We start from the raw sequence: 26,941 nt of genomic DNA on the forward strand, positions 1-26,941 counted from the left end.
TGCTTCCTGAGGTTTTGCACAATTTTTCTCCAAGTTTTTCTTCTAACTAGGTGATGGAATCAAGAGGCCTGATGTGCTGTCCAGACCCTTTGTGATCTCCACAAAAAACTGGATTGTAAAATTAAATTATTCACTAACTCCTTCCTATTCCCCATAGTACAATCTTTTATTTGTTCAAAGCTTTCGTGCTGTTCTCAGGTTCAAAGGGTCATGAACATTTTAATTTTTAATCACCCACTAAAGAAAGCACTAAAAGATAAAGACCAGACCCATACTTCTTTCTGAACTCACAATAAACAGCTGCATACATTCTTTTCAAAAAAATTCCTTATGTTTCAGAGCATTTCGATAACAAAACTCTCAGAAGACAGCCAAAAATCTACTCAACTGCTTTACTCCCCACCTGATGATTTAAAATTGTGCAAACTGAATAGAAATAACTACTGTTCTGTGTCAGCCGAACCGCCCATTTGCCTTGCAGCAGTAACAACACTGGCACAATGAAAAAGATTTAGAAAAATCAGGAACAAAACATGCGCAGCATTTTTTTAATCTTGCTTTTCAGAAGAACTGGGCAAAAGTGTCTCCCCAAGCAGTTCTGCCTAGAAGTAGTCCCAAACATTACTGTAAATTTCTCTGTTATTATGCTTTCAACGTGTATGGAAAGAGTATTCTTGTTTGAAAACAAAAATGCTGCTCCCCCTCCCTATCTCTCAATCACACCAGATCTTATTTAGTCGTTGTAGTTCTGAGGCTGTGTTTTCCCACAAGGTGTCACCATATATTAACTGCACTGTATATCTTTATCAAAAGAATATATATTTTCAGTTTTTGAGATATAAACAAAACATTCAGATTCTCTAGGTAGTATTAAAAGCTTCTATTAAAGCACATAACTTTGTAATGAAATAGATCAGATTAAAGAAAATTGCAATGGAGAAAAGCAACATTTATTTTTTGAAGTCGCAATAAAAAATCAAGAAACTGGAAAATAATTTCCTGTTTCTTTTGCTTATTATTGAAGTGTCTTAGCAATCTACCTGTTGAGCATATTTAGTTTGCAAATAGTGTTGTTTGTGCTCTGTGGGCCTCTTGATTAAATACCAAGATTGGGCATACTGGTTGAATCCTTCCCTCATGTTCCACTCACCGGTAAGAAAGGGCTACCAGCCACAGAGGCACTTCCCCCAGCCATGTCCATCTCCCCTCTCAACACCTGCCTCTAGGGCAGCCTGCACGTACTCATTTTAGATAGGAACTTGATGGACAATTACAGGATTAGACTGCTGTAAACTGGCTTTTAGTAACATTACTTCTGGAGACCAAAAGGAGTGAAAAGCAAAGAGTGGTATTTCATTGCTATGTTGCACATGGTGGCAGCAATGTAGGGAAGCTGGTCCAAGGAAGGTGATGCTGTTCTTACAGGTTACTTTTCACAACAGACCCACCCTGACAATACTTCTGATGCCATTGGGTTAAGGGAGAGATGTCATTTTGTGTTTTATTTGGTGTTTTAAAAGGAGGTCCAGATTCTCAACCTAAACCAGTATGTGCAGCACAATCCAGGATTAATATATAAGAGTATTACAGAAAAAAACTCTTACTCCTAAAAAAATAGGGGAAAGTTTCTCATGAAAGCGCTTGAAATTTTATGCCAATAATGCTTTAAAAATGACCAGTCTTTTAAATGGCTTTGAAGACTCCTGTTCCTGAAGGAAGTTTCCTTTTTCTCTTTCTTGTGAGTTAGTGCCAACTCCATATCCTGCAGCCAGGTGAGTCTCACTTGCCTCTCCTTATCTGCTCCTGGCTCTGTCCCCCGGCGAGCAGTGTGCCATCATGGCTGCTCTCACCAAGTGTCATCTGAGCAGCAGGCATTTTCCCTTCCTGCATGGATGTGGAGCACCACGATCACTCCCACCTGTCCTTATCTTCATCAGGGCTTTTGTTTCACCCCAACCAGCCTCCATGTTGGGGCCACCGAGCTAAGACCTCCCCTTATTCAATATAGTTGCATAGACATGTGCCCCACTAGAGAAGAAAGACAGTCCCTGCAACTCGCCTGTGTTTCTTCTCGTGTTGACAGGAGGGATCAGTCCCAAGGCTGGAGCAACTCAAAAGGCTGAAAGCAGATAAGCTGAAACCTGGGACACAGACTGCAAAAGCTGTTTCAAAGGGCAGCTTTTCAGATGTGAGGGACAATGGTAGCATGGCCTATAACAAGTGCTGCTGCTATCACGTGTTAAAACAGAGCCAAATCCCTGTCCAGGGACTGTATCCCTAGCAAAAGCTTGACCCAGAAGCACACACCAACACCTACATCCTGGTACTGCACATCCTCAAGCCCTGGCCAGAGCTGGGACCATCTCTCACATGGGGGTTTTAGTCTGGGGTGACAGCTTCTCAGATGACACCTGTCCTATGGCTTGAAATCACTTGATGAAATCAGAGCAAATCACACCAAAAGCGACAGCTTCCATAGAGAGGAAAGACCCACAGGAGCACTGTGAGGTGGAAGTTGACTCCTTTATGGGCATTGAGGTCAAACCTCCTGGGAGTGACTGGAGATGTGCCATGCCCAGGGCCAAGTCCTTGCCACACGCCACCCTCATTGTCCTGCTGTCCCCATTTCCCTATTCCTTCCCACTTGGACAGGTTCCTTGGTGAGGAAGCAGCCCAGAGGGGCTGCTTTTCACCAACCGAGAGTCAGGCTTGCACCCGTGGCCAAGGCTGAGCCCAGCCCAAGGGCGCAGGCAATGTGGTGGGAGACCCTTACTGGTTGCTGTTAGCATGGCTGAGCACAAGGCAGAGGTGTTGCTTCCTCCCTCATCATCTTGCTCTTCCCCTACATGCTGATTTTCTTTTATCGTACTTCCTTTTCTCAGCTAGACCTCTGACTCACAGCCCTTCCTGAAGACCACAGAGGAGCCTTGCCACTGCCTTCAGGGGTCAGGGCAAAACCATCCCTCACCACACCCACCCCTCCCAGCTAACAGCAAGTGCATGACAGGGCAAGATACAGAGAAGTAACCAAACCACGGTCTTCTCAGTGCTGCAGTGGCATCCTGCTCCCTCGGAGCAAGAAGGGGCTATGATGGCACTTGAGGTTTTTACCTTTTTCTGGGGTTGCATCTGTAGCCACCCAGCTCATATGCTCAAGCTACAACTAGCGATGCAGTCCTGTGCCCTTCCTTGTGTCGCTTGCTAGCTAAAGAGCTCCTCTCTTGGCCCTGGGGTTTTTGATTTTCACTTTAAAATCACAGCGCTGTCAGAAAAGCAAGAGCTCAAGCAACTTCACCAGAGTTAGAAAGTCAAAATGAATCATTTCAGGTGCAAGGCTGAGATATGAAATCTTCACACCCACAGATAAGGGTTCTTGTCAGATACCTCTCAGCCCAAAAGCCTGAATGTTGGCTTTGTGACATGCCCTGATGGCTTATGGCATGCATGCAGACATATGTCAAGAAGGAGCAGGGAGGTGAAGAGTGAAAATGAAAACACTTTTAGTCACGCTAAGAGAGAAGAAGAAACCTCTATTTTTTCCTTTCTTTGAAAGAAATGCTTGTGCTTTCCCAGAGGTAGTTATATGAGAGGATAACTAGAAAGGAAAACACACTGTGGAAAGGCATGTACTTGTTTGTGCACAAAATTTTAGGGCTACGTTCCCTTAATTAAACAGATCACCAAGAGAAGAGCTACAGAGACCTTTTGGGTGACCCATCTAGTAGGTGTGTCACCATTTATATGATTTGGCACGGAACAGCACAAAGCCAAGCTGCTGTCCTGCGAGTGCCGTCTCAGGAAGTGTTCAGCAGTTAGAGTTGCTCACGTCATGATTTCGTCACCAGTACAGTAAAGCAGGGCATCTTTCTTTGTCCCAGCAACAGTAAAGCAATCAGTTCAGTTTTCTTCAAAAAGGAATCTTTTAGTCCCTTGTGCAATATGGATCACTTGGGAATCACTAAGTGGGGAGCTGTTGTGATAGAAAATGGGCCCCCTTTGTAGAAAAGGTAAATAAATAGTCAGTGTGGTATTTGCTCTTGCAGAACTGTCGGAGCGAACAGGAAACCCAGTGGCTTTGGGTACAGCTGGTTTCCTCTTCAGGTAGAAAATAACTTCTTTTCAGTCCTAGTTTTTCTGCTTGTCTGAAAATAACCAAGTGCATGAAAAAAAGCAATTCTTATGGGATGTATTTTGGCCTTGGAAAACACAACATTATCTGCTTTAGTGCCTTTAGCAGTGGAATTTGAAATCAGGTAGTTCCATATTCATTGAATGTTGGTACTCTCAGAAAAGGCGAAAAGGCACTTTCTTCACCACCAGAAGAATTATTGCTCACTTGCACACCATTTCATAGGTTATTTCTTCTCAGCCACTGAAATAAAAACAAAATTCAGGCACGAAACTTGGAAGTGTTTTTCTGTGCTTTGACAACTCAGAGAGGGTATTTTGTAGCCTCTGTAAGTCTTCTGGATGAATCTCTGGACTGCACTGAGCCATAACCTGTCTTTGGCTCATTTCTGACAACTTTGAAGGCAGAGTCGGCCTCCTAATCTTCCATGATACCATTTCTCCAGTTAAATGCTGCATTTGCTCCATGAGTTAATGTCTTCACTGGTGGGTTGACCATCCTCCATTTGTTCTCTTCTTTGATCTCTTCGCAGAAACACATGCCCAGCGAAGGGATCTAGGAAAGAATTTACCAGCAGAGTTACTAGCAGGGTCATTGCTTTGATGTGAAGGAGGCAGAAGAGAGCAGATCCTGAGACTGTTCTGGGAAGAGAGACTGGGAAAATTTGCCTCTTCTGAAATGAACTAAAACCATACTGGCGGCCTGTGGGGTGATAGCTGAGCTTGTGTCATGACCCCACAGTCATACTTGATCTGATGATCAAAATGTTTTCACTCCTTATGCACTGAAAGTGGTAGTAAAAATATATCCAAAGACTGAATTCTCTGGTTGGCCATACCAAGGCTGATGGTAAGGAAAACTGGGGTGAAGAATTCTCCCACTGGTGATAATATACAAATAAAAAAAAAATCCTTGGCATCCAAGTCTCAAGCACACGCCCCACTTGTGAAGCTGGCAAGAACACCCTTCTCCACTTCATTCTGTAGCTGAGCACCAAAGTTGTGAGCTTACAGTGACTCAAAAAACACAGAGCTTCTTAAAGAGTGACACAATGAATGTAGCTGCAGGTTACACTCCCAACACCATGAGGAGGAAAGGGAAGACTCTTAGCCCTGTTGCTAAAGGGAGGAGGCTAGCTCCAGATGGGGAGGTTTCCAAATGTGCCTCTTGCCTTTAGGTGTTGTCTGGCATTGACCTTCCAGGGGACCTGCATGAAGTTCTCCAAGGACTTAGCTGAAAGTCACACAATATTCACCAGGAGAAAATCCTTCTCTTGACCTCCAGTGCTTTGCTAAAACTAGATTAGATTCCCTTTGTAATGAAAAACCTAATGCCATTGGTATTGGCATGCAATTATATGCATGTCTTGCTGTGTAAGCAGTCTCCTAATTAAAAGTATAATAAAACAAAAAGAAAGCTTCCTGCTGAAAAAACTTCTTACCTTTCGTACCGCCTGGGCAAAGTCGCTGCTGTCTCTGGCAGGGAGCCCTACCAGAGGTCGGGTGCAAGATGCCAAGGAAGAGCCATGGCCCACAATGAGGATGACTCCTGCCAGACCAGAGAAAGCAAAGAAAAGTAGTCAGCTGCAGTACTGTCAGGTTACCCATCAGCATGAGTCTCTTTTAGGGCTGTGGATCTTGGCAGATCTCTTTGATAATGTGGCAGGGTGTATTGTGCTGATCAGAAAAAGCCTGGTGTGTTGGAGGCATGTCAGATAGTGAGAGAAAGTATTTGCTAGGAAAAGAGGAAAAAAAAGCTTTCCAGAAACATATATTATCTTATGCTGAGCTACTTCCCAATGTGGAAAGACCAAACAAAGAGTATATTTAGTACTCCACTGTCTTATTTTTAATTTTGCTTTTTCTTTTCTGTCCCATAAATTACAAGTGTTTTGATTTACTGCAGCCCAGGACTAAGAGACTACCTTAAGCTCTGTACGACACCAGCAACTCCTGTTAAATGTGCTTCTGTTGGCGAATCTCTGCCTGTTCCTGTTACTGAAAGTGTCTGACGGAACATACAAAGATCTGAAACCTTTACCTTTGCTGGGGCAGGCAGTGATGATCTGTTTTATAACTGCAGAGCTTCTGCTTACATATTCTTCATAACTTTCTGATGGCACCAGAGAAGAGAGTGGGAAGTTACCCCTGACAATAAAATCACAAACATATGTTAATCTAGATAATTATGGGGGCACTGTTAGCAGTATTGAATGACTACAGCAGAGAAAAGGCACTCGATTAAAAGGATATAGGTTTACCGACTGACTTTGCTGTCATATTGTTACCTCAGCTTGCATGGAGCATTAGCTTCCCCCACAGTAATTTCTAGTAAATCTCATGGCTAAATCTCATAGCTCATAAAGCACCAGATGCAGGGAAACCCACACTTTAATAAAACTTCTTGTTTACAGTGGAGATTATTTAAAGTAGGATTCATGCCTAAGAAAATCTTGTGCTTTGAGCACTTCTGTTGGCGAGGACCACTGCCCAGGTGTAGACTGCAGACTTGCAGTGCAGCCCAGCTCTAGCAATCCTGACTGAGTCCAAACCAAGGTGAGACACTGATAGTGTGAATGCTTTCAAAATTGCGCACCTCAGTGTTCATCTCCTTAATAAACAAAGCAAACCAAAACAAAAATCAACAACAAATGAGGCATATCTGCATTAGCTGGACAAATGGGCAGTAAAGACTTTCACTCCCAGAGTTAAAAAAAAGTGTTTCCAAGGACATGAATCACAACATACCACTCCTAAGTGTCTGAGCTTTTCTTCTATTTTTTGTCTATTTTTTTCATGTAATCGTCTTAACCTGTCTTCTCTGGAAGGGGAGGCATTGGCTGCTATGGCTGGCAAATATTGTTAGCCATATGTTGGGACACAATGCAGTGTGTTATTTTTTTTCCTATAAACAGCTGCCCCCCCTCGCCCTGATTTGATTGTGTCCTTATTCAGTGAATAGGCAGGAGAAAGGTTAGATGAATATATTGTAGTAAGGTATGGTGTCACAGTGTACTTTTGCAGGTGAGTCCTCAGTACATTGATTCAGCACAAACCACAGTTGAAAAGAGGTGGTAAAACCATGTGAAAAGCTCATGCTGGTTTGTTAATTGTAGCTAATTTTAATCCTGGCCAGATCGGAGAAGTCTAGATGGAAGTACTCAAAACTAGTCTGCCTTTTGGCAGAGCTGCAATTCTTTTTTTTTTAAATGTGCTGTCCTGTTGGCACCTCAGTCCCTTCAGTATTAACCCTGTTATTAACCAGTTATTCTGCAGTAGAACTGAGCATCCCCAGCACTGGCCCGAGTGGTTTCCAGGCTAAATAGCAACAGAGGTGCCCAGCCCAGGTCTGGGTGAGAGTGCTGTGTCCATCTGTGAGTGCTATAGTGCAAGATGAGAACCAACAGGAGAAAATCCAGAGGGGAACAGTGAACAGAGATCCAGAAAGCACAGCCTACAAAGGAAGATAGGAACAGTTCAGCTTGGAGGAAGAGGCTGAAGAAGGACATGATGATAGTCTACAAAAGGCTGTTGTGAAGAGGAAAGGAAGGGTCTGTCCTCCATGCAAAGGGTGAAGAAGAAAGTAATAAGTGTCTTACACTGTGACTGGCAGTCTTTAACAATAGGAATGGCAAAGGCAGAGTTTATCTTGCTTTGGGACAAGAAGTGTCTACCACCCCTCTGCTCCTGTGAGAGCATGAGAGGAGAGAGAGGCAGTGTTAATCTCAACCAGCCTTAGCTACCTACAACTCAAGCATCTGGCCAGGTCACTGGGGACAAGTAAGCCCCTTCATGCCATCTTAAGTGTTTGGCATAGGCTAGCTAAGATGGAAAATAAGTGTCTTGGGGGTCCCCTTCTTTCCACCCACAAGAAGGCTCCTAGCTAACCATCACAGCCTAGGCACCCAACTCAGATGTCTGCAAATGGGTGCAGGGAACATCAAGGTGATTTCAGAGCACACAACACATGGGCAGCAAATGTTTCAGTTGCTGCTTAGTGGCACTGGAAACAGGAGAATTTGGGTTAGGTCCACTGCTGACAGGGAATGATCAGGGACTTAACCTAGTTGAAGGTTGTCATTTGCAGTGGTAGAATATAGTAAAGCCGGCCCCTGAGACCTGAGGATTTTGAGCCCTGCATGTGATGGGAAGAAACTGGCATCATATGTGCAAGTTCATAGCTCATCCATCCTATTTTTTCCTGGACCTGAGTGAGCCATGAGGGGTCTGAACCCCATAGTTTGCACTGCTTCAGAGCTTCCCCTCTGAATTTCCCACTGCTCTGTGTTTGCATCCTTTTCTTTGTGGAAGTTTGAGGGAGGTGATTTTTTAATAAAAAAGTACTATATAAATAGTCAGTTGGTGGTAAAACACACGAGAAAGCACTATGATCCAAGAAAATGAAGGATCCTATTCCTTCATGCAATTTCAAATGATGACAGTTTCTTGGCTGTAAGAACTGCATTAAGACATGAGAAATTTCCTTTCCTCCTTTCTTGTATATGTGGGAAACCCCAGAGACACTCACTTTTATTAGCTGAGTAATTTCCTGGATCTGGCTGTGCACTGTGAACACAGAGCAGCCTGGTTTGTGAGCAAGATGAGGAGCTATACTGAACTGGAGGCTTATCATTTCCTGCCCTGCTGTGGTTTTCTAGCACTCAGAAAAGGCATCACTCCCCACCACCATCAAGTTGTAAGGGCCCCCAAAAGTCCTTGCTGAGCTAATCTTTGAGCAACTTAAAACCACTCCCCTCCCTGACTGAATTTGGCACAAATATCAATTATAGTGAAACGCTGCTACCCTGCCTCCACCCAAAACCAGAAGGGCAGCTGGCTGGTGTTGGGCTTGCCTCCCTCTCCCCAGACCCTGTGTGGCTCTGCCCTGGGGTGCACAGGGGTGACCCCCACTTTCCCTTCCTCTTGTGGCTGTTGCTCCAGTGACACAAACCAGTGATGTTTCAGGTGTGGAGCCGTGCTCCCTGCCACCTCCCAGCCTGGGCTCATCCTCTGCAGCAGGGCAGACCTCTTGCTGCTGCCCTGCAGACCCTAAACAAAGAGCTTACTGGCATTTTCTAATGTCACATTTCTTCATCGCTGAAGAGCAGCATCTTATTTACTCTTCACATTTCTAAAGTGTGCTTCACACGAGCCAAAGGTAAAAACAAAACTCCTGGTACCTGACACTAATGCCTATAATGCACGTATATATATGCAGTTCAGGACAAGCCATGGGCCTGAGGTGGTGGAACTGATGGCAACACCAAAGCAGGGCTGGTTCCATCCACAAGCGTCAGATGTTTGTGCATGTGCAGCTGCACCTCTGTGCGACATGTGTGCACATTCCCAAGCTTATGTGTGTGTCTGTGTGTCAGAGCAGTGAAGTTGTCTTGGCACAAGACAGCTAATAGCATATCATATTTTAGGAACAGACCATGCAGACTTGAATTTGATCAGAATCACCCATTTTTTGCAGTGTTCATAATGGTCTATGACAAATAAAAAGATGAAGAGATGCCTCAGGTAAAAAAAAATAGGGCTTTAACAGCTAGATATGGAGCAATTACCTGTAACTTATGTCTATTTTGTAAGAGGCCTCTGCCAGTTCTGTCACAGTCATGAAGTTAGGAATTACTCTGCTTGCTTCCCACTTGGTCCATTCAAACAGCCCTGGTTCCACCCTGATTTTGACTTTTTGATCTAATTTAAGCCCTGCAAGAACAATAAATATTTATTAAGAAGACAAAGGTACACTTGAAGTGTTACATTTATGCTGTACATTCTACCTTGTTTGTTGCAATGTTTTCATTAATGAAAAATAATTACTTATTGTCAAACAAAAGAGGAGTGTGCTGATTATATGAAGCCAACATTATATTCGTGTCTGAGTAATGTTAAGGCACTACAAATTCTTATGTTAATATTGTTGTTGTTATTATTATTTCTGGAGATCTCTTGTGATGATCTGCAAGGTACAGGAGAGAACAGAAGAAAAAGACCTCAGTAATGTTGCAATCAGAATAAACTTTAGACAGGAAATTTTTTTACCATTTTTACATAGCATTTTGCTCAGTGGTCTTTGGTGGGGTAATAATTGTCCTACAGTGTTAGAAATGGAATTGTTTTGTGAAAATACATTATTTTGTTGATTATTCTTGAGAGGTTGCTGAGTGACACTAGTTCCCAGAAGAAATGCACTCACGTTGTCATTCTGATGTAAACATGGTAATGAACTATGAATCCCTGACAGACCTGTCGAAGGGGACAGGACAGGGAAAAAGAGAGGAGGACAGGGAGAGGGAGGAGGAGAAGGAGAAAGAAAGAGGTTCTGCAATATGAAGGAACTAAAATAGTTTGGCTTCCAAAGGCAAATGCTTTCAGGGGAAACCTATCTTTCCCGATTCACATACATATCCTTCAGAGCACCAGAAACATTTGGGTTTTGGCTCAGAATATCTTCTGGAAGAGGTGGCAGTGTTGAGTTGGTGAGCAGCTACTAGTGTTGAATTCAACCTGATGCGGAACACCTCTGTTTCATATAACATTAGATTCCATTTTAACTAGCAAGGACTAGAGTCAACGGGACAGTACTCTGCAGACCATACACATGGCAGCAGGTTTATTACTGCCTATATTACCAGCTAGACAAAAACCACCTTGTCTTCCCTACTTAAATACAACAATAAATAACCTCAAAGTCATACATCTTCTTAATTACTCATCTCAGAGACTTCACAGAAGTTTGAGGAAGACATTTTCACCGTGGCAAAAACACCTGTCTGGTTTTGATACCTTACCCTGCAGTATGTGTTGAGCTGTCTGTATGCAGCGGAGAGCAGGTGATGAGTACACATAGCTGACGGTCACCTCCTGGTCCAGCAGAGCTTCCCCTGGATGGGGACAGCGAAGTGAGTTTCTCTTTAACAGATCATGACAGATGAGAAAGTACTACAAAATACTTGCTGCAAAAAACAGCTTAGAGCTTTTTGGTTTCATTGACATGGGATACATTGACGGTCCCTTTCTATTCATTTTTTCCTACTATTGGCTGAATGAGCTCACTAAAAAGCTCATTCTGGTGGCAACAGCAAGTTTAAAATGGGTGTCAATAAGATAGTTATGGAAGATTCACTCCAGTTCTGCAAGCGGCAGTTAGGCATTTGTCTGTCTCCGTGCATCTGAATCATCACAGACACGCATTTACATCAGACTTGCATTGTCACTGTCAGGCACACTTGCAGAGGGAGCAGAAACAACCTCGTCTGGTGAGTGAAATGACTCAGACTAACCTGTACCACCCAGCTGTCAGGCACCTGTGATGAGGTGACCACACTGCTGGCCACAAAGCTGGTTCCTCCGGCCAGGCTGTTCACTCCTCACTGCCCATTCAGTGACAATTGTGTGAGACATTAGTCCCTTGCAGGCAAGCAGCATGGCACAGGTAGTGTTGCAGCTTCTGTGTTTTAGCTTTCTTTGCCAGGAACTGGCAGAATGGTTCTCAAAGATGAGCAACCAGTCTTGCTCTCTATTTTATTATTTAACAAGATCTTGTAGAGATTGCCCGTAGAATAGTGTTACCACAACAAGTGCTGCTAGGTAGTTTTTCTACTGCAAAGCCAATATGAGCAACATTTTGCAGATGATGAAAGCCTGCTTCCCAAGCCCTTACATTTGCAGTAGGATATTATCCAGCTTACCTATAAGCCTTGACTGGAAAATACCACAGCAAGATAAAGGAGGATCGTATTCAAAATGCTTCACGCTGTCTTTCCGCTTTGGCAGGGTGGAAGGGAAGTTCAGATCTGCTCTGTAGTATTTTCCTGAAATGAGGTGTGACATTTTGTCACAGCACAAGGGAGGCAGCAGCTGAATGCACAGGTCGCATTTTGTTATAATGGCTTCATTTCTTCTGAATGGTTGGATGGCTAGTTCTGAAAACTCAGCTCAGAGTCACATCCTGATTGGCAAATCAAGTTCTGTTCTCTGGCCACGAGGGCAAGTAATGAAGCACGGCATCTGTGCAAGGAGCTAGTCTCTCTTCCTTCTACCTCAAACACCCATGCCGTCTGTCCACTGGGGATGGACTATGGTCTGTGCCCTCCTCAAACCTCACCTGGAAACCATGTGGGTGACAGGGAGCTGCCATCAGCTGAGACCACACCAAGGACACAGCTAATAACTGAGCAGTTTTGGGGGATCATGGGGCAGTACCGCCTGACTCTGGTGCCTAGAGGGTTATTGTAGTAGCAGTACAGACGTAGTGTCTCAATGATGAAAAAAAAAAACCCTGCGACTGCTATTACCTTAAAGAGATGGCATTTTAAGGTCACAACACTGGCTTGGGAAATCACCTGTCCTAACAAAATAACACCTCTTCTGCAAGCTCTAAAGGAGCAAACAGGGTGGAGCAGAGGGAGGACAGGAAATTGTGAGAATTCGGCCTTGCAAAAGTCAAATAAAACAAAAATCCACTCCATATCGATATTCTTTTACCATTGCCAAAATTACAAACCCCAACATTTCCATAAAAGAAAAATGAAACCAATTAATTGATTATGCAGTCAGAAGGTACCACCCTCATTATCTAGTGTGAATTACACACACTAAATATAGTAGATCTCCAGTATAACAAAGGAGACTTTCAGCATAAAGCTCTTCCTTCTGATCTCGCACCTGCTTGTTCCTTTCCTTCATCCTGACATATATTTCCCTATGCTGGGTCAGCCTTCTTCACCTCAAAACATACTTCTTTTGAGAGAGAGGGCCAAGAAATTAATCTTTTAATTTAAGTCAGTGCTGACATCTTATTTCCACTGTGGTTTGCTCTTGCTCTTCTTCCCCAGGTTCAACTAGTGACGTACTGTGACTCTGATCAACTGACCACAATTCTGACTCAACCATGGAAAGGTGGAGGGGTCTGTCAACCACAACCTTGTGTAATGAGCGGAAGAGATCTTATGTTTTGTACATCTGTCAGTGAAACACATACCTGTCAGTATCACAAGGGCTTTGCTTGTTCTGCAGAGGTTATCCAACATAAACATGAAGCACTTTTGGACATTATGAAATACGTGTAGGTCAAAACAGTATTGTACCTGACTTGCAGTGTTACTCACTCTTTTGTGTCAGTGTTTACATTTAGACATAGTAGACTAAATCTCTTGTACCCATTGCTGGGGTTAGTTGATTTTGGTTCTGATTTGCCAAGATCCTTCAATTATCTTACTCACCATCTGCAGTCAAGCACTGTTGAAGCCAAGATTTGCCAAAGACCTGATCAACTCTTTCCCCGTGGCGCATCACCAGCACTCCTCTTTGCAGGGTGGCATTCTGAGACAGCTGTGTAAAAAGGGGGTTTCGATATGATATTATATATATGGAGAAAACAAGGCTCCAGGGAGACTTTATTGTAGCCTTTCAGTACTTAAAAAGAGCCTGTAAGAAAGATGGGGACAGACATTTTAGCAGAGTCTGTTACTACAGGACAAGGGGTAATGGTTTTAAACTAAAGGAGGGGAGATTCAGGCCAGACACGAGGAAGAAATTTTTTACAATGTGGGTGGTGAAACACTGGCACAGGTTGCCCAGAGAGCTGGTAGATGCCCCATCCCTGAAAACATTCCAGGCCAGGCTGGACGGGGCTCTGAGCAACCTGATCTAGTTGCAGATGTCCCTGCTCATGGCAGGGGGTTGGACTAGATGAGCTTTGAAGGTCCCTTCAAACCCAAACTGTTCTATGATTCTATGATGACCTGCATGAAAAGTCTGGATTCCTGGATGCTGCCTGATGAAGGAAGCACAGAGAAGGAGAGAAAGAAGCTGCTATAATAGATGCCTATTTTCAGGACTACAGTAAGCCTGACTGGCTCTCCACTGAAGACAAATTAAAGAGACCTCTGACCTTCACGGCCCACAGACCAAGTTTTAACTCTGTGTTTACATTAGTGAAAGGTAGTGCTGATAACAGATCTTTTAATTTCCGTGTGGGAAGAAATTATAATTTAATGTACATCATATGGTTGGTATAAACAAAAGAATGAAACTAGCTAAGATTCAAGTGGTGATGTTCCTTTCTAAATCAGGACTAACACCAAGCTTGTTCTTCATTTCCTGATGAAAACACACTTTTTATAACTGTGTGGCCAAATCAACAGTAAACCCAGATCTCTTCTGAGGCCACTTTTTTACTCAGACTGCATGGAATTACAAATGAGTTCTAAGCAGTTTGGGGTTCGAATACAATGCACATTAAATACAGATAAGACGATCAAGAGGAAAAGGTCAAAGGCTTTAAAACTTTTTCAAGAGCAACCCATCACAGCGTTACTGCTGCAGCACTGAGGTTAGCGATGTGTATCTGCAGCAGCAGGGAAGGAAATTCTTAAGAAGTGGTATGAGATTTATAGTCATGTATTCTGCTAAACACTATTGCATTTCTGCCATGAAACACAAATCAACTGCCACAAGATCGGGGTTTAAAACTAAGGTTTTGTGGTCTTGCTTTTCTGCCTAGGAAGAACCCAGAGGCTGGGGAAACTTCTAGACTGGAGACGTGCACATCTGCAAAACATGTTCCTTGGGCCAAATGGTGACTCTGCCACAGATCTGAGTTAGATAAGAGAGGCCAAGAGCTGGTGGAAGGACATGTGACTCGTGCAGAAGTTTCTGTCTTACAGTAGTATACACAGCATCCTCGTAGGGCCCATTTTGGAAATTCCCTCAGGGCGTCCTCAAGTTTATTTGATGCTAACACAAATGAACCTGGGGTTATCCCCCAGCACAATATGAAGAAAGGCCGTGGGGCCAGCAAACTCAAAGGGATTTCTGCAGCATGTCAGTGTGCCAGAAAGGGCCATCTTGGCACCCCTGACAGTCAGAGCCAATACGGCAGTGCAAGTGCAAATGTGCTGCAGGTAAAAAACCAGAGTCTTTATTTGTTTTGTTCTTCCTAACAGAAGGCCAGTGGAAAACCTGAGAAAAAAATTATACATGTTGATTTTGAAACTGGGACAAAAATGTAATCCCGTCAGTGCTGCCAGCCTTTACAGCTATGTGTTCTCTTGCTGCAGTTCTATGCAGTTATTTGCATTGGCTATGTATCTAAAAATACAAAAGAAGATGAAACATTTAATTGTGCTAAGATCTAGGACCAGGTAAACCACTAAGGTGACATCCATAGAACCTGAACATAAAATAACAATGAACAATGAGTCTAATTCTGCTCTAGTTACTCTGCTATGAACCTATATAAAAGTCAGTGGAAGTTGTTCCTGCATTTCACTTCTCAGACTTGTTGCCATACCTTTGAACATCTTGCCCAGTCAGGCTGTGCACAGAGAAACTTGAGCAGAGAACTTGTATATTGTGTTATTATGACAGGAACAAAAAAGTTTTATGAAAGAAGGAAAGAGTAATACACATCAAATACATTACATGATATTTATGAGACATTATACTATATAGTAAGAACGTATGAGTATGTGTGTGCATGTATATATCTATGTACATTCCAACATAACATAAAAATGTGAAGGGGAAAGGAAGATACTATTAAATTTACTAAATGCTTTTAATTAATAGTACACCTGTACAAGCACATAACAAAGATAAGAAATTGAAAAAAAAACCCCAATTACCTGAACAGAAAGTACATTTGTTACGTTCCTTGAGGTACTAGGGTTATGGACTTCTCCATTCAGCTTTACATTAGGTTCATTTTCAGTTTGGGTGAAGAATCTCGAAGCTGTTACAAAAACATATTCCCTGTAGAAAAAGCAGAAGCAACACGCACACACAGAAACATATGGGTGCACATGCAAATAGAAGGGATTTTTAAGTCATGTTTTTGTCTGCAGACATATGTAAGTCAGGATTCATGTTCCATTCAATATTTTTTTGCACACTAGCAATCCACTTCACTTTGGCCTTGATTTAGAATCTTCCCAGTAAAAATGAGGCTAAAATATTAATAATACAAACTGATTGCATATACTGGGTGTAACCCTGCTAAAGTGTGATCTTCAAACAGGAAATACTACCTGGTTGCCTCCTCTCTGTCTCTGAGGACTCAGCAAGAAGTGCACCTACACCTCCCTGTTTAGAAAAAGCAGCTCTAATCTACAAGTAGCATCAGGCGCGCTGGCAGCTGCAGAGCAAAGTGCAGGAAGCCAGGGAGATGCCTGCTGATACAGGCTAGATCAACAAGAAAAGGGTGGGCTCAAGGTGGTGGAGTAACCTTTGTGTGGTTTCAAGTGAACTTTGCCAGCTCTTGAGAGGAAAAAAAAAGAAGAAAGCAGCGAGCCAGGTTGAGGGCTCGGCCTGCCTGGCAGAATGTGGTCTTTTAAAATCCCTTAGGCTGTTATAGGTTGTTCAAGAGAAAACAGAGGTCATCCCTTCAGCAGATGAACTAACGAACTCTGGGTGCCTACGGGTGTGTGTACTATGTCTTTTCTTCCAGGAGTCTCAGCATCCCACCCAGACCCCTGAGGCCCCTCTCTCCCCTGCCCACGCCACCTCCAGCTCCCGCCTGGCAGCCCACAGCCGACGGTGAGGAGGAACGCTGACACAGCTCCCCAGCAGGAAAAGTGGATGCCGTAAAGCAACACTCATGAAACCCCAGCTTACCTGTGCCTAACCCACGTGTCTGACTCGCTGGCCCTCTCAGTGTAGTTTTCAGGAAGGAAACCCCTGCAGCCGGTCCGATGCGAGGTCCCTATCACCCAGCCTTCGCTCACGTCAGACTGCTGCGTCGGGTCGACGTAGATGAAGTCTCCGGTGTTGATCATGAGTTCGTCGATGTTCTGGGGCTTGTACTGGAAGAGGGCCCTCAGCGTCTGGGGGACACAGGCAGTGGGGTCAGGCTGCTGCCCAGAGCCCACTGCTGCACGTGCTGCAGTGACTTCCCATCCCTGGAGACATCCCAGGCCAGGCTGGACGGGGCTCTGAGCAACCTGATCTAGTTGAAGATGTCCCTGCTCATGGCAGAGGGGTTGGACTAGATGGGCTGTGAAGGTCCCTTCCAACCCAAACTCTTCTATGATTTGATGATTTGATGATTCTACGCTTGTTCAACTCTCTACTGGACACTGTGACTGGTACTATTTTCCGCTCTGCATCATGCTCTTTAATGGCACTTCAGGAGAGAAAAAGAAGACATTACTGCATTTCCAGTATGTGTAAAAATAACCACTTGCTTTTCATGAAAATACTTTTTCTCCTGTAACTAGTACTGACTTGTTTGAAAACACGGCAAAAGCATTATCAGTTATTTTGGTGATTACTTTCAGCTCTCCTGAGTATGACCAAAATCCAACATGAGGCTTGTGACAAAGCAATATACTGATCTGACTAAAAAATCTGGATCATTCTATAATTTATATTTGGAAATAAGAACTGGAAAAATGTTGACTGGTTGTAACTAAGAGTCTGTTAAGCAGAAAATCATCAGCGAGAACTGTGCTCTGCTCACTGATATTTAATCTGTGCAATTTTCCTCAAAGCTGGAACAATCAAGAAAACTAATTTTGCTAAATGGAATATTACTGTAAAGCTGTGATCTGACAAATCCTAGTAAATATTCAAGGATCTTCATTTTCTGTCTCTTTTATTTTCTCATATCATGGTAAGATTAGTTTTTTCTGCTGGAGTTTGGAATTAGACTTTGCTGACACACAGGTCAAGCAACCTACCATAAAGGTATCTTCTACTGATTCATGAGTACAGTTTTTGAATCCAAAGAGGTACTTGAAACAGCCATGCTTTTTGAAATACTGTATTGTGCATGCACTGATTTTCTTTGTGGAAAAAAAGGCAAGATGACTGTAACAAAGCGTCTGACAGTGGACTCAGGAAATTAAATATATCTGATGACAATACCTGGTAATGCACAAAACGCATGTCCCGTGAGTAGAGAGCAGCTACCCACTGGCAGGCCTCCCCTGGGTTAATGCATTTGGCCAATTGTTCCAAAGTCTTCTGATGGTGAGGATAAAACTTGTGAGCCAAGGTAAGGTGGAGCTGTTTTAGGCAGGGTTTCACATGGCAATCTAGGAATGAAATAATCATTCACAACATAAAAACAAAGATCATTTAAAGCTGTTCTTGTTTTATGCTATGCTACATGTGTTGCATGATTCAGGAAATATAGTAATTATTAGTAGAGTAGATCATAGTTTTGCTGAATAATGGTTTCACAGAATTTTACGGTTTTACTCATGCCAAAATAATTCACAAATCTGGACTGGATTTGCTCCCTGGCTTCAGCTGGCAGAAAAAATGAACAAGGTTTCAATTCCTCTCCCAGCCTGAGATGTATTCATCTCATTTCTCCCAGATGAAGCTATGCTGGGGCTGTGTCCCTTCAGTCTCCACTGGTGATACAGTTTCCCTTGGATGTCACTGGAGTGGGGATTAAGACCTTCTTCTCAAGGATGCAGTTGGACCATCAGGCTGGGCCATAGCACCATGGGGCTGGAGGTCTGGGAAGAGGGAGTATTATATCCCTGCCTATCTTGGATATCCCAGTCAACAGCATATGAAGTTACACAGACAACCATTTCAGCTTCTAGACAAAAGCACTGTGTCTAAAACATGCTCCCCTAGCCATGCTGTTTTCAAATTTGTAGGAGGAAAGGGTGCTTGCTGGCAGTAAAACATCAACTAACCTTCCCCGGAGACACAGGAGGTGTTTTCAGTACCATGCCTAAACATTTACGCTATGACCCACCCATCTTTCTTCTGGTATTGATCCTACCTGCCAGGGCCGAAGCCTCTGATGAGAATGCCAGAGCAAACTCTTTGAGGATATTTGCATGGCTGTCACCAATGAAGAAGCCCAGGTAGCTGCTGGATGAGTGTAGTGACAGAGAAATGGACGGCGGAAAGCACTGTGAAAAGCTGTCACCGACTCGCTTTAAGGCATCATACAATATTTCCACTTTCTGGTCTTCGCACTGAAGGAAAACAGAGGAGGAGCAGGCTTTACCCACTGACTCAACAGCCAGTATTGTAGCCTGTGTTATACAGGAGTACCAGAAAACACTGTGGACATTAGACTTCCTGAGAAAGACAACACATCTACGAACCTCCCTGAAACTCCTGGTATTAAAACCAGTAATATTGGGCAGTTTGATCAGCTCAGTATCCTGATGCTATAAGAGGAGATGGAGCCTTCTGCCAGGAGGTGTATCTAGCCTGCATAGGAAAGATCCGAAAGATTTTGGCATCTGACAGGTGAGCAGAACGTGTCTGAAATGAGGCAGGGATCATGATTTCCTTCTTCAATTCAAGCAAGAATTTTGTTATTGCTATCCTACAGTCCTTAGCTGAAATGGCTCCTGCTAAACCTTCAAGATCTCGGATCCTGAGCAACATACCTAGCAAAATTCACAAGGCATTTTTGATTTTTGTCATTATGATCCTTAATGCTCTAACCACAGCAAATTAAGGGATTGTACAGTGCTATGCTGCCAGAAAAAAAAAAAAAGAAAGAAAGAAAAAAAAAGAAAAAAAGGCAATTAAGCAATTTAAGAAGTGAAGAGACAAAGACTGAATTTGTGCCATCTAACCAAAGACAGGAACAGCAATGATGCTCCATTTCTGTGCTGCTTTGTTCTCCTCTGCAGGGTTATTTGCTCTGTTTAATCTTTTACACTGGGTCAACCTGCTGAAGGGGAAGAGCAGAAGAGAGAAAAGAGCTCCTCCTGCTTAGACCATCTTTCTCTCTGGAGCATGTCTCAGGCCACAGGGAGGAGGAATGCATCAAAGGGACACTGGGCAGACTGGGCTGTGGGGGGTCAGGCAGGTGGGATCCTGCACCACGACTGCCCTGCAGCAGGCTCCTCTGGGGCTGATGAGTTTGAGAGCTGCAAAAGACGTGGGGAGTCAGGAAACAGGAGAGGGATGGGTGGGGAGGAGGAGGTGGGAGCCAGGTCAGTGTGTCTCGCTTTCTGCCTGTGAGGTAGCCAGGTCAGCCAAGAAGCAGAGAACAGCACAGAAGGGTGCATTTATCCCTAGAAATATGCTACCTGAAACGGGGCTGAGATGCACAAGGTGAGGGTTGCAATTCAGTTGTCTCTTCCAGGGTCAGGCCTTTAAAACTGACACCTTTCAGAAGCATATTCATTATTAGTTAATGATTTTTGTTCTCTATAATTGCAATTAACAGCCACAGTGTACTATTCAATATTTTGCAACAAAATACTCTTATTTTCACTGTCTATACTTAGTGGCATGGTTTAGCACAAAAGCATGACTAACAGCATAATATTTGTCCAGCCACTCTAGCTCATGCCTGTTTCAGTGCCACCTCAGCTGCAGCTGATGTTCATGTGCTGCACCATCGACATACGAAAACTGGATTTCAGGTGGCCGTAGAGTTTTTCCAGAGCAGTGACTCCTTGATGGTCTTTGCTGATACTGGCACATTCACCTATGCAGGAGAAGGAGCTCAGCTGGGAAGTTCTCTAGAGGGTTGGTGAGCATTCAGAAGGCTACCTAGGAGGACAGCAGCATCTCTAGCACCAGAAAACAGCCCACCAGGAGTCCAGCTCAGGAGCCTAACTTCCATGTTAAATTACTGACAAAGATAATCAGTTGCATTACTGTACTCCAGTCTGGCTCCCCTTGCTCCTTCCAACCCTGTGCATTCTGCTTCTCTCTTATTTACAACATCCAGGCTTCAATAGAAGGGGTGAAGACTGGGACATGCCACCATAGCAGTGACCTTCTGGCTGGGGCTCTCTGGAGAAGGCAGGGGTTTCCCTGAGTTTCCCATAGGCATCATACCATAGTTATCTACATCCTTTGATAGCCTTGTCACCATCACAGCTGTCTGAAGGCAGCCACTGCTGCCCTGGCCATGAAAGTTTAACATCCTAGATCAATGCAGCAATGGGCATGGTCCCTGCCGACATCTGCTTATGGGGAGCAGTGCTTTCTGCTGGCAGGTCCATATGCAGCTTGGGCTGATGTTACTCTAGACAGATGCTAGACACGTGTCACTCAGCTGTGCTGAAGTATCCCACTGGCTCCAGCATCCAATTTTCAGGTATGCCAAGGCCTAAGGAGGGTAGCTAAAGTGGGTGGTGGGAAGAAAGCCCCTAGTGCTTACGCAGGGGCTGAACACTCAAATATTAAGCAAGCACGCCTGGACCTCGGGCATGCCAGTTTGATCACCAAGGAGAAGTTCTGGGATAAGACAATTGCAGGTGGCCCAGTTTCACCAGTAGTTGATATTAGACCCTGCACATCTTTTGTGCCTTACCGTGAAGAAATCGCAGAGAGTGACGTGTGGAAAAACCTCGTGGGCTCTGTTTTTTCCGCACTGGCGCTTGCTCTCCTTCCAAAATTCTTGCAGGTAGTTATGCAAACGGCCAGTTGGACATAAGTAAAGAGCATACTCCTGAGGGATTGGGTCTTCCAAAGAGGGATCATTGCAGTGGGAGTGCAACCTGAAATCAAGAGCATATCACAGAAAGCGTGTGTACCTCTTACTCTTGTTTCCTGTGGTTGAAGGCATCCATAGTAGAGACCAGAAAAAGGAAATACAAGGTTGTTATTTTCTTAGAAGTGAAAAGTTAAAATAAAAGCTCCTTAGAAATTTTGTCTCTGAAGTGCTAACTAATGGAGAATGGGTTTATTTCTTCTGCTTATTTTTTGTGTACTTTACATTTATCATGTACCTTTCAATGTCTGAAAAGGAAAGACAACAAAAAGAATTTTGGGGTTTTTTTTGTTGTGTTATTTTTTCCCCTTTTCCATGACTGGAAACAGAAGAATGGAGGAGGAAAAAGAAGCAATGGGTAGAAAATGTTGAAGAATGACAAAATGAAAACTAACTGAAGATTTTAAAAAATGCTCAAAAAGAGCTAGCCTTTTTATTCCGCCCTAATAAAAGCAAACAAGACAAATCAGAAAATATATAAGCAAAGATCAGAAACTCGTATCTCATGTGATGATATCCTTCATCTTGTTCTTCACAGGTTGTATGTTTGGCTTCACAGCTGTGGAGTTGGGAGTGATTGTTGGAAACCATGGTAGCATCCCTGACTATTGGGGAAGAACATGTCATTCTCAAATGTCTCCTCTGGCTTTTCACGTACATACAAAAAAGAAAAAAGCAATCAAACCAATTAAAAGAAAAAAAGTAAAGAAAAACAAAAACCAGAAGAAAGTGTAAGGAAAGGCTGGATTTAATTCAAAGGTGGATTAAAACAAAAGAATCAATTATCAGCATATGAATAACATATGAATATTCTATAGTCCTGATACAGAGGAAAAAACGTCGTAGGGATCAAGAATGCCCTTCAGCCATTGCCATTTAACCCCACGTTTTTACTGCAGGGATTTGTAACTGCAGCTGTGGGTTTACAAATATTTTCCCTGTCTCCTTCCTCCTTTTTTTTTGGATAAAGAGTCCAAGTTTCCCCCTCGGGCCCCGTGCCCATTGCCCACAGGTGCACTCCGTGAGGTGTGAGGACATTTAACCTGTGGGTGACTCCCGGAGCCTTCCCAGACGTACCGCAGTGCATGCCCACAGTGCTGGCTTGGAACCTGGGAGCCCTTGCACAGGCAGTTGAGAAGACCTTGGCAGCCATGGCCTCAAATAAGCAGGAGGCTTAAAACTGAGAAGTGTCTGCCCCAAGCAGCCAGTCCCATGAACTGACTAACATCACTGTGGTAAAAGCAGATGCTTCTACCCAAGACTGTCCTTTCCTCCACATTTTTTTTTAAATTTACTCTGGACCTTCTGCAAATAACCTCGTTTCCAATAATAACTACAAATATGATTATTTATTTCTCTGCATGAACTAAAATAAACAAATAAATAAAAGAACTCAGATGCAGGGGTTTTTATGGCAGCTAACTTCAAATTCAGTGACAGAATCAGCACATGAATGAGGATTTTTAGCCAGGTTTAATGCCAAAGCACTCCTTGGAAATCACAGGTACTTACCATTTTGCAGCATCTTCTATTGTCTTTTGTCCAGTAGCAGCCAAAGCTTTTTGCCTACAAAAACCAAACCAAACCAAAATGGATTAATCAGAATAACAGAAAGAAAACTCCCAGAAAGTAAGGAATGGACATGCTGTGGTCACCAAGTCTATTTTCCAGCACAGACAAGACCTTTAACAATGAGGTTATTCCTGGCATATATTAACATTCTTGAAGTTTTTTCCACTGTAAGTCTTCAATTCCTTAAAGACTGGTAACCTGTCCTCCCCACAGGATGTCCTCCTTTTTGTTCTGGAGGTGTTTCCTTAGCAGCCCTATTGACTATATGGATTTCCTTAGGGCTGGGGAAACCATCCATCCACACAGTGTAAAAGCAGGGTTTGCTCCATACATAGGACACTCTTCTGGTTCAAGATGCCAGGCCCAAGCCCCTACATATAAACAAAGCAAAACACACTTATATTGGGGTTTGAAAATCCAGACTGAGGATCTCCCATAGGCCAGCAGGGAGCCAGATCTAAGCCACCAGTTCAGTCCAAGATGAGGGACAATATTTCACATTTTTCTCTGTTAATGGAGCTGTTGTAGTCTGGGATTGGATTTGATTCACATTTCCTTTTTTCACTAGAGAGCTTTCAAAATTCCAACTATGTACTTTACATGGATAAGTCTTTGTGACTAAATGCTAGGTGACAGGTGAAGGATTCCAGTGGTTAAGTAGCACTTGCACCCATGAACCCCATTTCCAGCCCTGTAACACAGCTACAACCTTCTCAGAAGAGACATGAAGGGGAAATGGAGATATAGAGGAAAACCTGCTGAATTACTTGGCATCTGCTCATCTCTCTCCTTCTCTTGTGAGACCATCCTTTCTGGCCACTGGGTCCTGAGGGCATTGATTCATTTAGTCTCCTCACATTTTTATCCTCCATTCATCCATTCATCTCTGTGATACCTGTGCATGCACCTGCAGTGCAATGAGTGCATTAAGCAGCAGGACTCAGATTCATCCTTGGTGTTTCCTTCTAGCCTTTTGTCTTCTCTCTAGTGCAAAAACTACACACGGGCTTGTTAAAAACATTTAAATATACTTATGTGCATATTCAACCATGCCTGGCTCTCTAGTGGAGGCTCAACATGGATGGGGGTTTACATGAGTCTTTGCACTCAAGCTTTACCTTCTAACTTTCTTCTCCGTCAACTGCCATGGCCAAATCAATGCAAAACGATGAGCTAGCTGATCTAAAACTAGCCTATGTCCTCTGTGACTGAACACTGCACAATTTCTTTCCATATCTCTGTTGACTCCCCCTCTTCCATCACATCAAACATGAATGATCTGTGTTCTTGTTGTTCTCCCCATGCAGCCCTTCTTGCTGTATCCTGTTGAAATGTCAGTGCCTGTTGCGGCTCCGTCAGTGATACCAGACTTTGTCAACCACTCATTACAGCTCAGAGTGTGTGTTTCACCACTTTGTGCCACACTGCTCCTCCCACTCGGAGAGAAGCTCTGTGCAAACAGCCCTGAAGCCAAATGGAGCTTGACATCAGCTTTTCTTTACCACAGGATCTGCAAAATTGTAAATGTAATAAGACAAGCAAGACTTGAGACAATGGACTGTCATGCTGCTCAGTACTAAGTCCTTGCTCCCTTGGGCTCCTCTCTGTGCCTGTTCCCACTTTTTATCTCATCATATATGTTGGCCATAGGATGCTTTCCAGTGGGGTTTGTAGAGCTGAGTCAGGAGAACATTAGGCTGTGATTAGACATCCTATGCTTTCAAGATGAGCAGTGAAGATTGAAAGATAATGCATAGAATAAATTCAGTGCATACGAATTTCTCTCAGATAGACAGTAGGAATAAACCATTGAAAATGTGTATTAAAAATAGTGTCTTTACAGTAAGAATAAACTGGCTCTTCCCTACAGCAGAAGCTGCTGACACAGTTCAGTTCTGTGTAAGCACCAGTGGAGGCCCGTTTTGTTGATCTGATGCTAGGCTTGATCTTCACATGTTTGTTTTTTGTTCTTTGGGGAAATGCTGCTTTGACATGCTGGTTCTGCATTGTGAAAGATTTTGTAGGTATTTCCACCCAGCCTCATTTTTCTCAGGCCAGGACACCTCAAAAGAACAATTTTTCAGTACTTTAATTTATGGTTCAATCCAGGAACTACAGAGACATCTATAAGATTTTATAAATACGAAATCAAAATTTTGAAGGTCTTAAAGTCAATAAAAGCAAATAAATTAAAAAATAAAGTGCTTTTGGGCATTTTGTAATTTTATGTCAGTTTGCATAGTACTTCTGCCACTGCTGCTTGATTTTGGCTTGGGAAGCACAAAGCCATCTCAGCAACTGCAGGAAGTGTTTCAAAGGGAATTTGAAAAATATCACATAGAGGACAAAAAATTTGAAAACCGCTATTACTTTGGGGTGACAAAACTTATAGTATTACTAGAGAAATGATGAGCCAGGTTTTCAGCTGCACAGCTCCAGTTCCACTGTGCATAACTGGGAACAAGGGACCCTCGGTTTCCTTGTAAGCTGTGCCCATAGTGTTTAAAGTTGACCCACTAAAAACAGATGTTCCTGAAAAAGCACCAGAGCATTTATGAATGGAGCCTTTTCAACTTGCTTAATTTTCAGTCAAAATGGAGAGATGGTGCTCTCCTTTCTAAAACATTTTTATGAGGGGTTCTTTGACATTACAAAGACTTCTTTTTTTTTTAAAATGAAATGCCCATACTCGCCCTTCAGAAGTTGGAAAATCCTCCCCAAAATTTCACTGTCCAACCAGAGGGGTCTCTGGGAGACGAGTGACCACCACTTTTTTATTAACTTGGTTAGCTGCCACCAGTTAATTTCCCATCCATTGGGTCCACCAAGAATAGCGCCTCATTCTTCACTATTACATTTTCCAGGTAGGACATGATTTTGAACAAGGTCGTGATTCAAGACAGGAAGAAAAATTGACAGACTTATGTGTCATCTTGTTAAGGAAAGCTTACTCTTTTAAAACAGTTTCCAGTGACAAGATCCAGCAGGAGAACTTTGCCAGGCCTGAAAAAACTTTGAATAGAAGTTACATCTATATTTAACTCCCTTGTAACAGTGATAAGAAGGAAAAATGAGAGAGGATATCTCTCAAGAGCAAACTATGGACATCAACTTCTTAACTCATTGCAAAGATTCTCAACCTGAAGACGTGGAAAGGCATGTCTTCAGATATACACAGTATTTATAAAAATGGATACAGACGAGGTTACTTTTGTATTATGATCAATAGACACTGCTCTACAAGAAATTCAAAGCAGGACAGGTCTGGTTCCTATATGGGGACATTACCCCCAGGGAGCAGCATGCTCTCTTGAAGGAAAAAGCAAGCTGCCTGCTGTCAGGAACTTATGAGAAATACTTCTTTTATCTTAAATACCTCTCACTGTGCGAAGGCAGCCAAACACATTACTCACGCGATATGAGCTGGGAATCCTTTGGCAAGGAGAGAATCAAGGAGTGCAGAGGTGCTTTTGCTCCTATGCTTGTTGGAGACCTGTGCGTACAGCTGAGCCTCAGCCACCGCCATCTCCTCCACTCTTCCCGTGACCCTGTGCTGAGTGCTGACAGAAATTCGGAGGTGGGAGGAGAGTGTGAGGGAGGGGGGGAGTGAGAAAATGAGAGAAAGAGAAAGAGGCAGCTAAAGCAAAAAAACCCCTAACCTCTTGTGATCTTTTCTGACAAAAGCTGACATCCTGTTTTCGTAGCATCTGCATCTCTGAATTTTTGTTTTAGGGTGGTTAAAAAACCAAAAGCTATCAGCAGGCTTTTCTCATCCACCAGGATGAGAACAAGATTATC

General features: G+C 43.3%; 1 protein-coding gene across 1 annotated transcript; it reads right to left on the bottom strand.

Moving 5' to 3' along the window:
* Positions 1-4,546: 4,546 nt before the first annotated feature.
* UBASH3A (ubiquitin associated and SH3 domain containing A) lies at positions 4,547-26,669 on the bottom strand. The gene is made up of 14 exons (XM_065643954.1): positions 26,557-26,669; positions 23,084-23,137; positions 21,392-21,578; positions 18,881-19,079; positions 18,004-18,173; positions 16,753-16,961; positions 15,765-15,891; positions 13,359-13,467; positions 11,826-11,948; positions 10,926-11,018; positions 9,696-9,840; positions 6,170-6,276; positions 5,571-5,677; positions 4,547-4,684 (listed from the first exon to the last, which is right to left on the bottom strand). The coding sequence occupies exons 1-14, from the start codon at positions 26,667-26,669 to the stop codon at positions 4,547-4,549; spliced, it is 1,881 nt and encodes a 626-aa protein (XP_065500026.1).
* Positions 26,670-26,941: the final 272 nt, after the last annotated feature.

The sequence above is a fragment of the Caloenas nicobarica genome, chromosome 1, assembly GCF_036013445.1.
Source record: "Caloenas nicobarica isolate bCalNic1 chromosome 1, bCalNic1.hap1, whole genome shotgun sequence".
Taxonomy (NCBI): domain Eukaryota; kingdom Metazoa; phylum Chordata; class Aves; order Columbiformes; family Columbidae; genus Caloenas; species Caloenas nicobarica.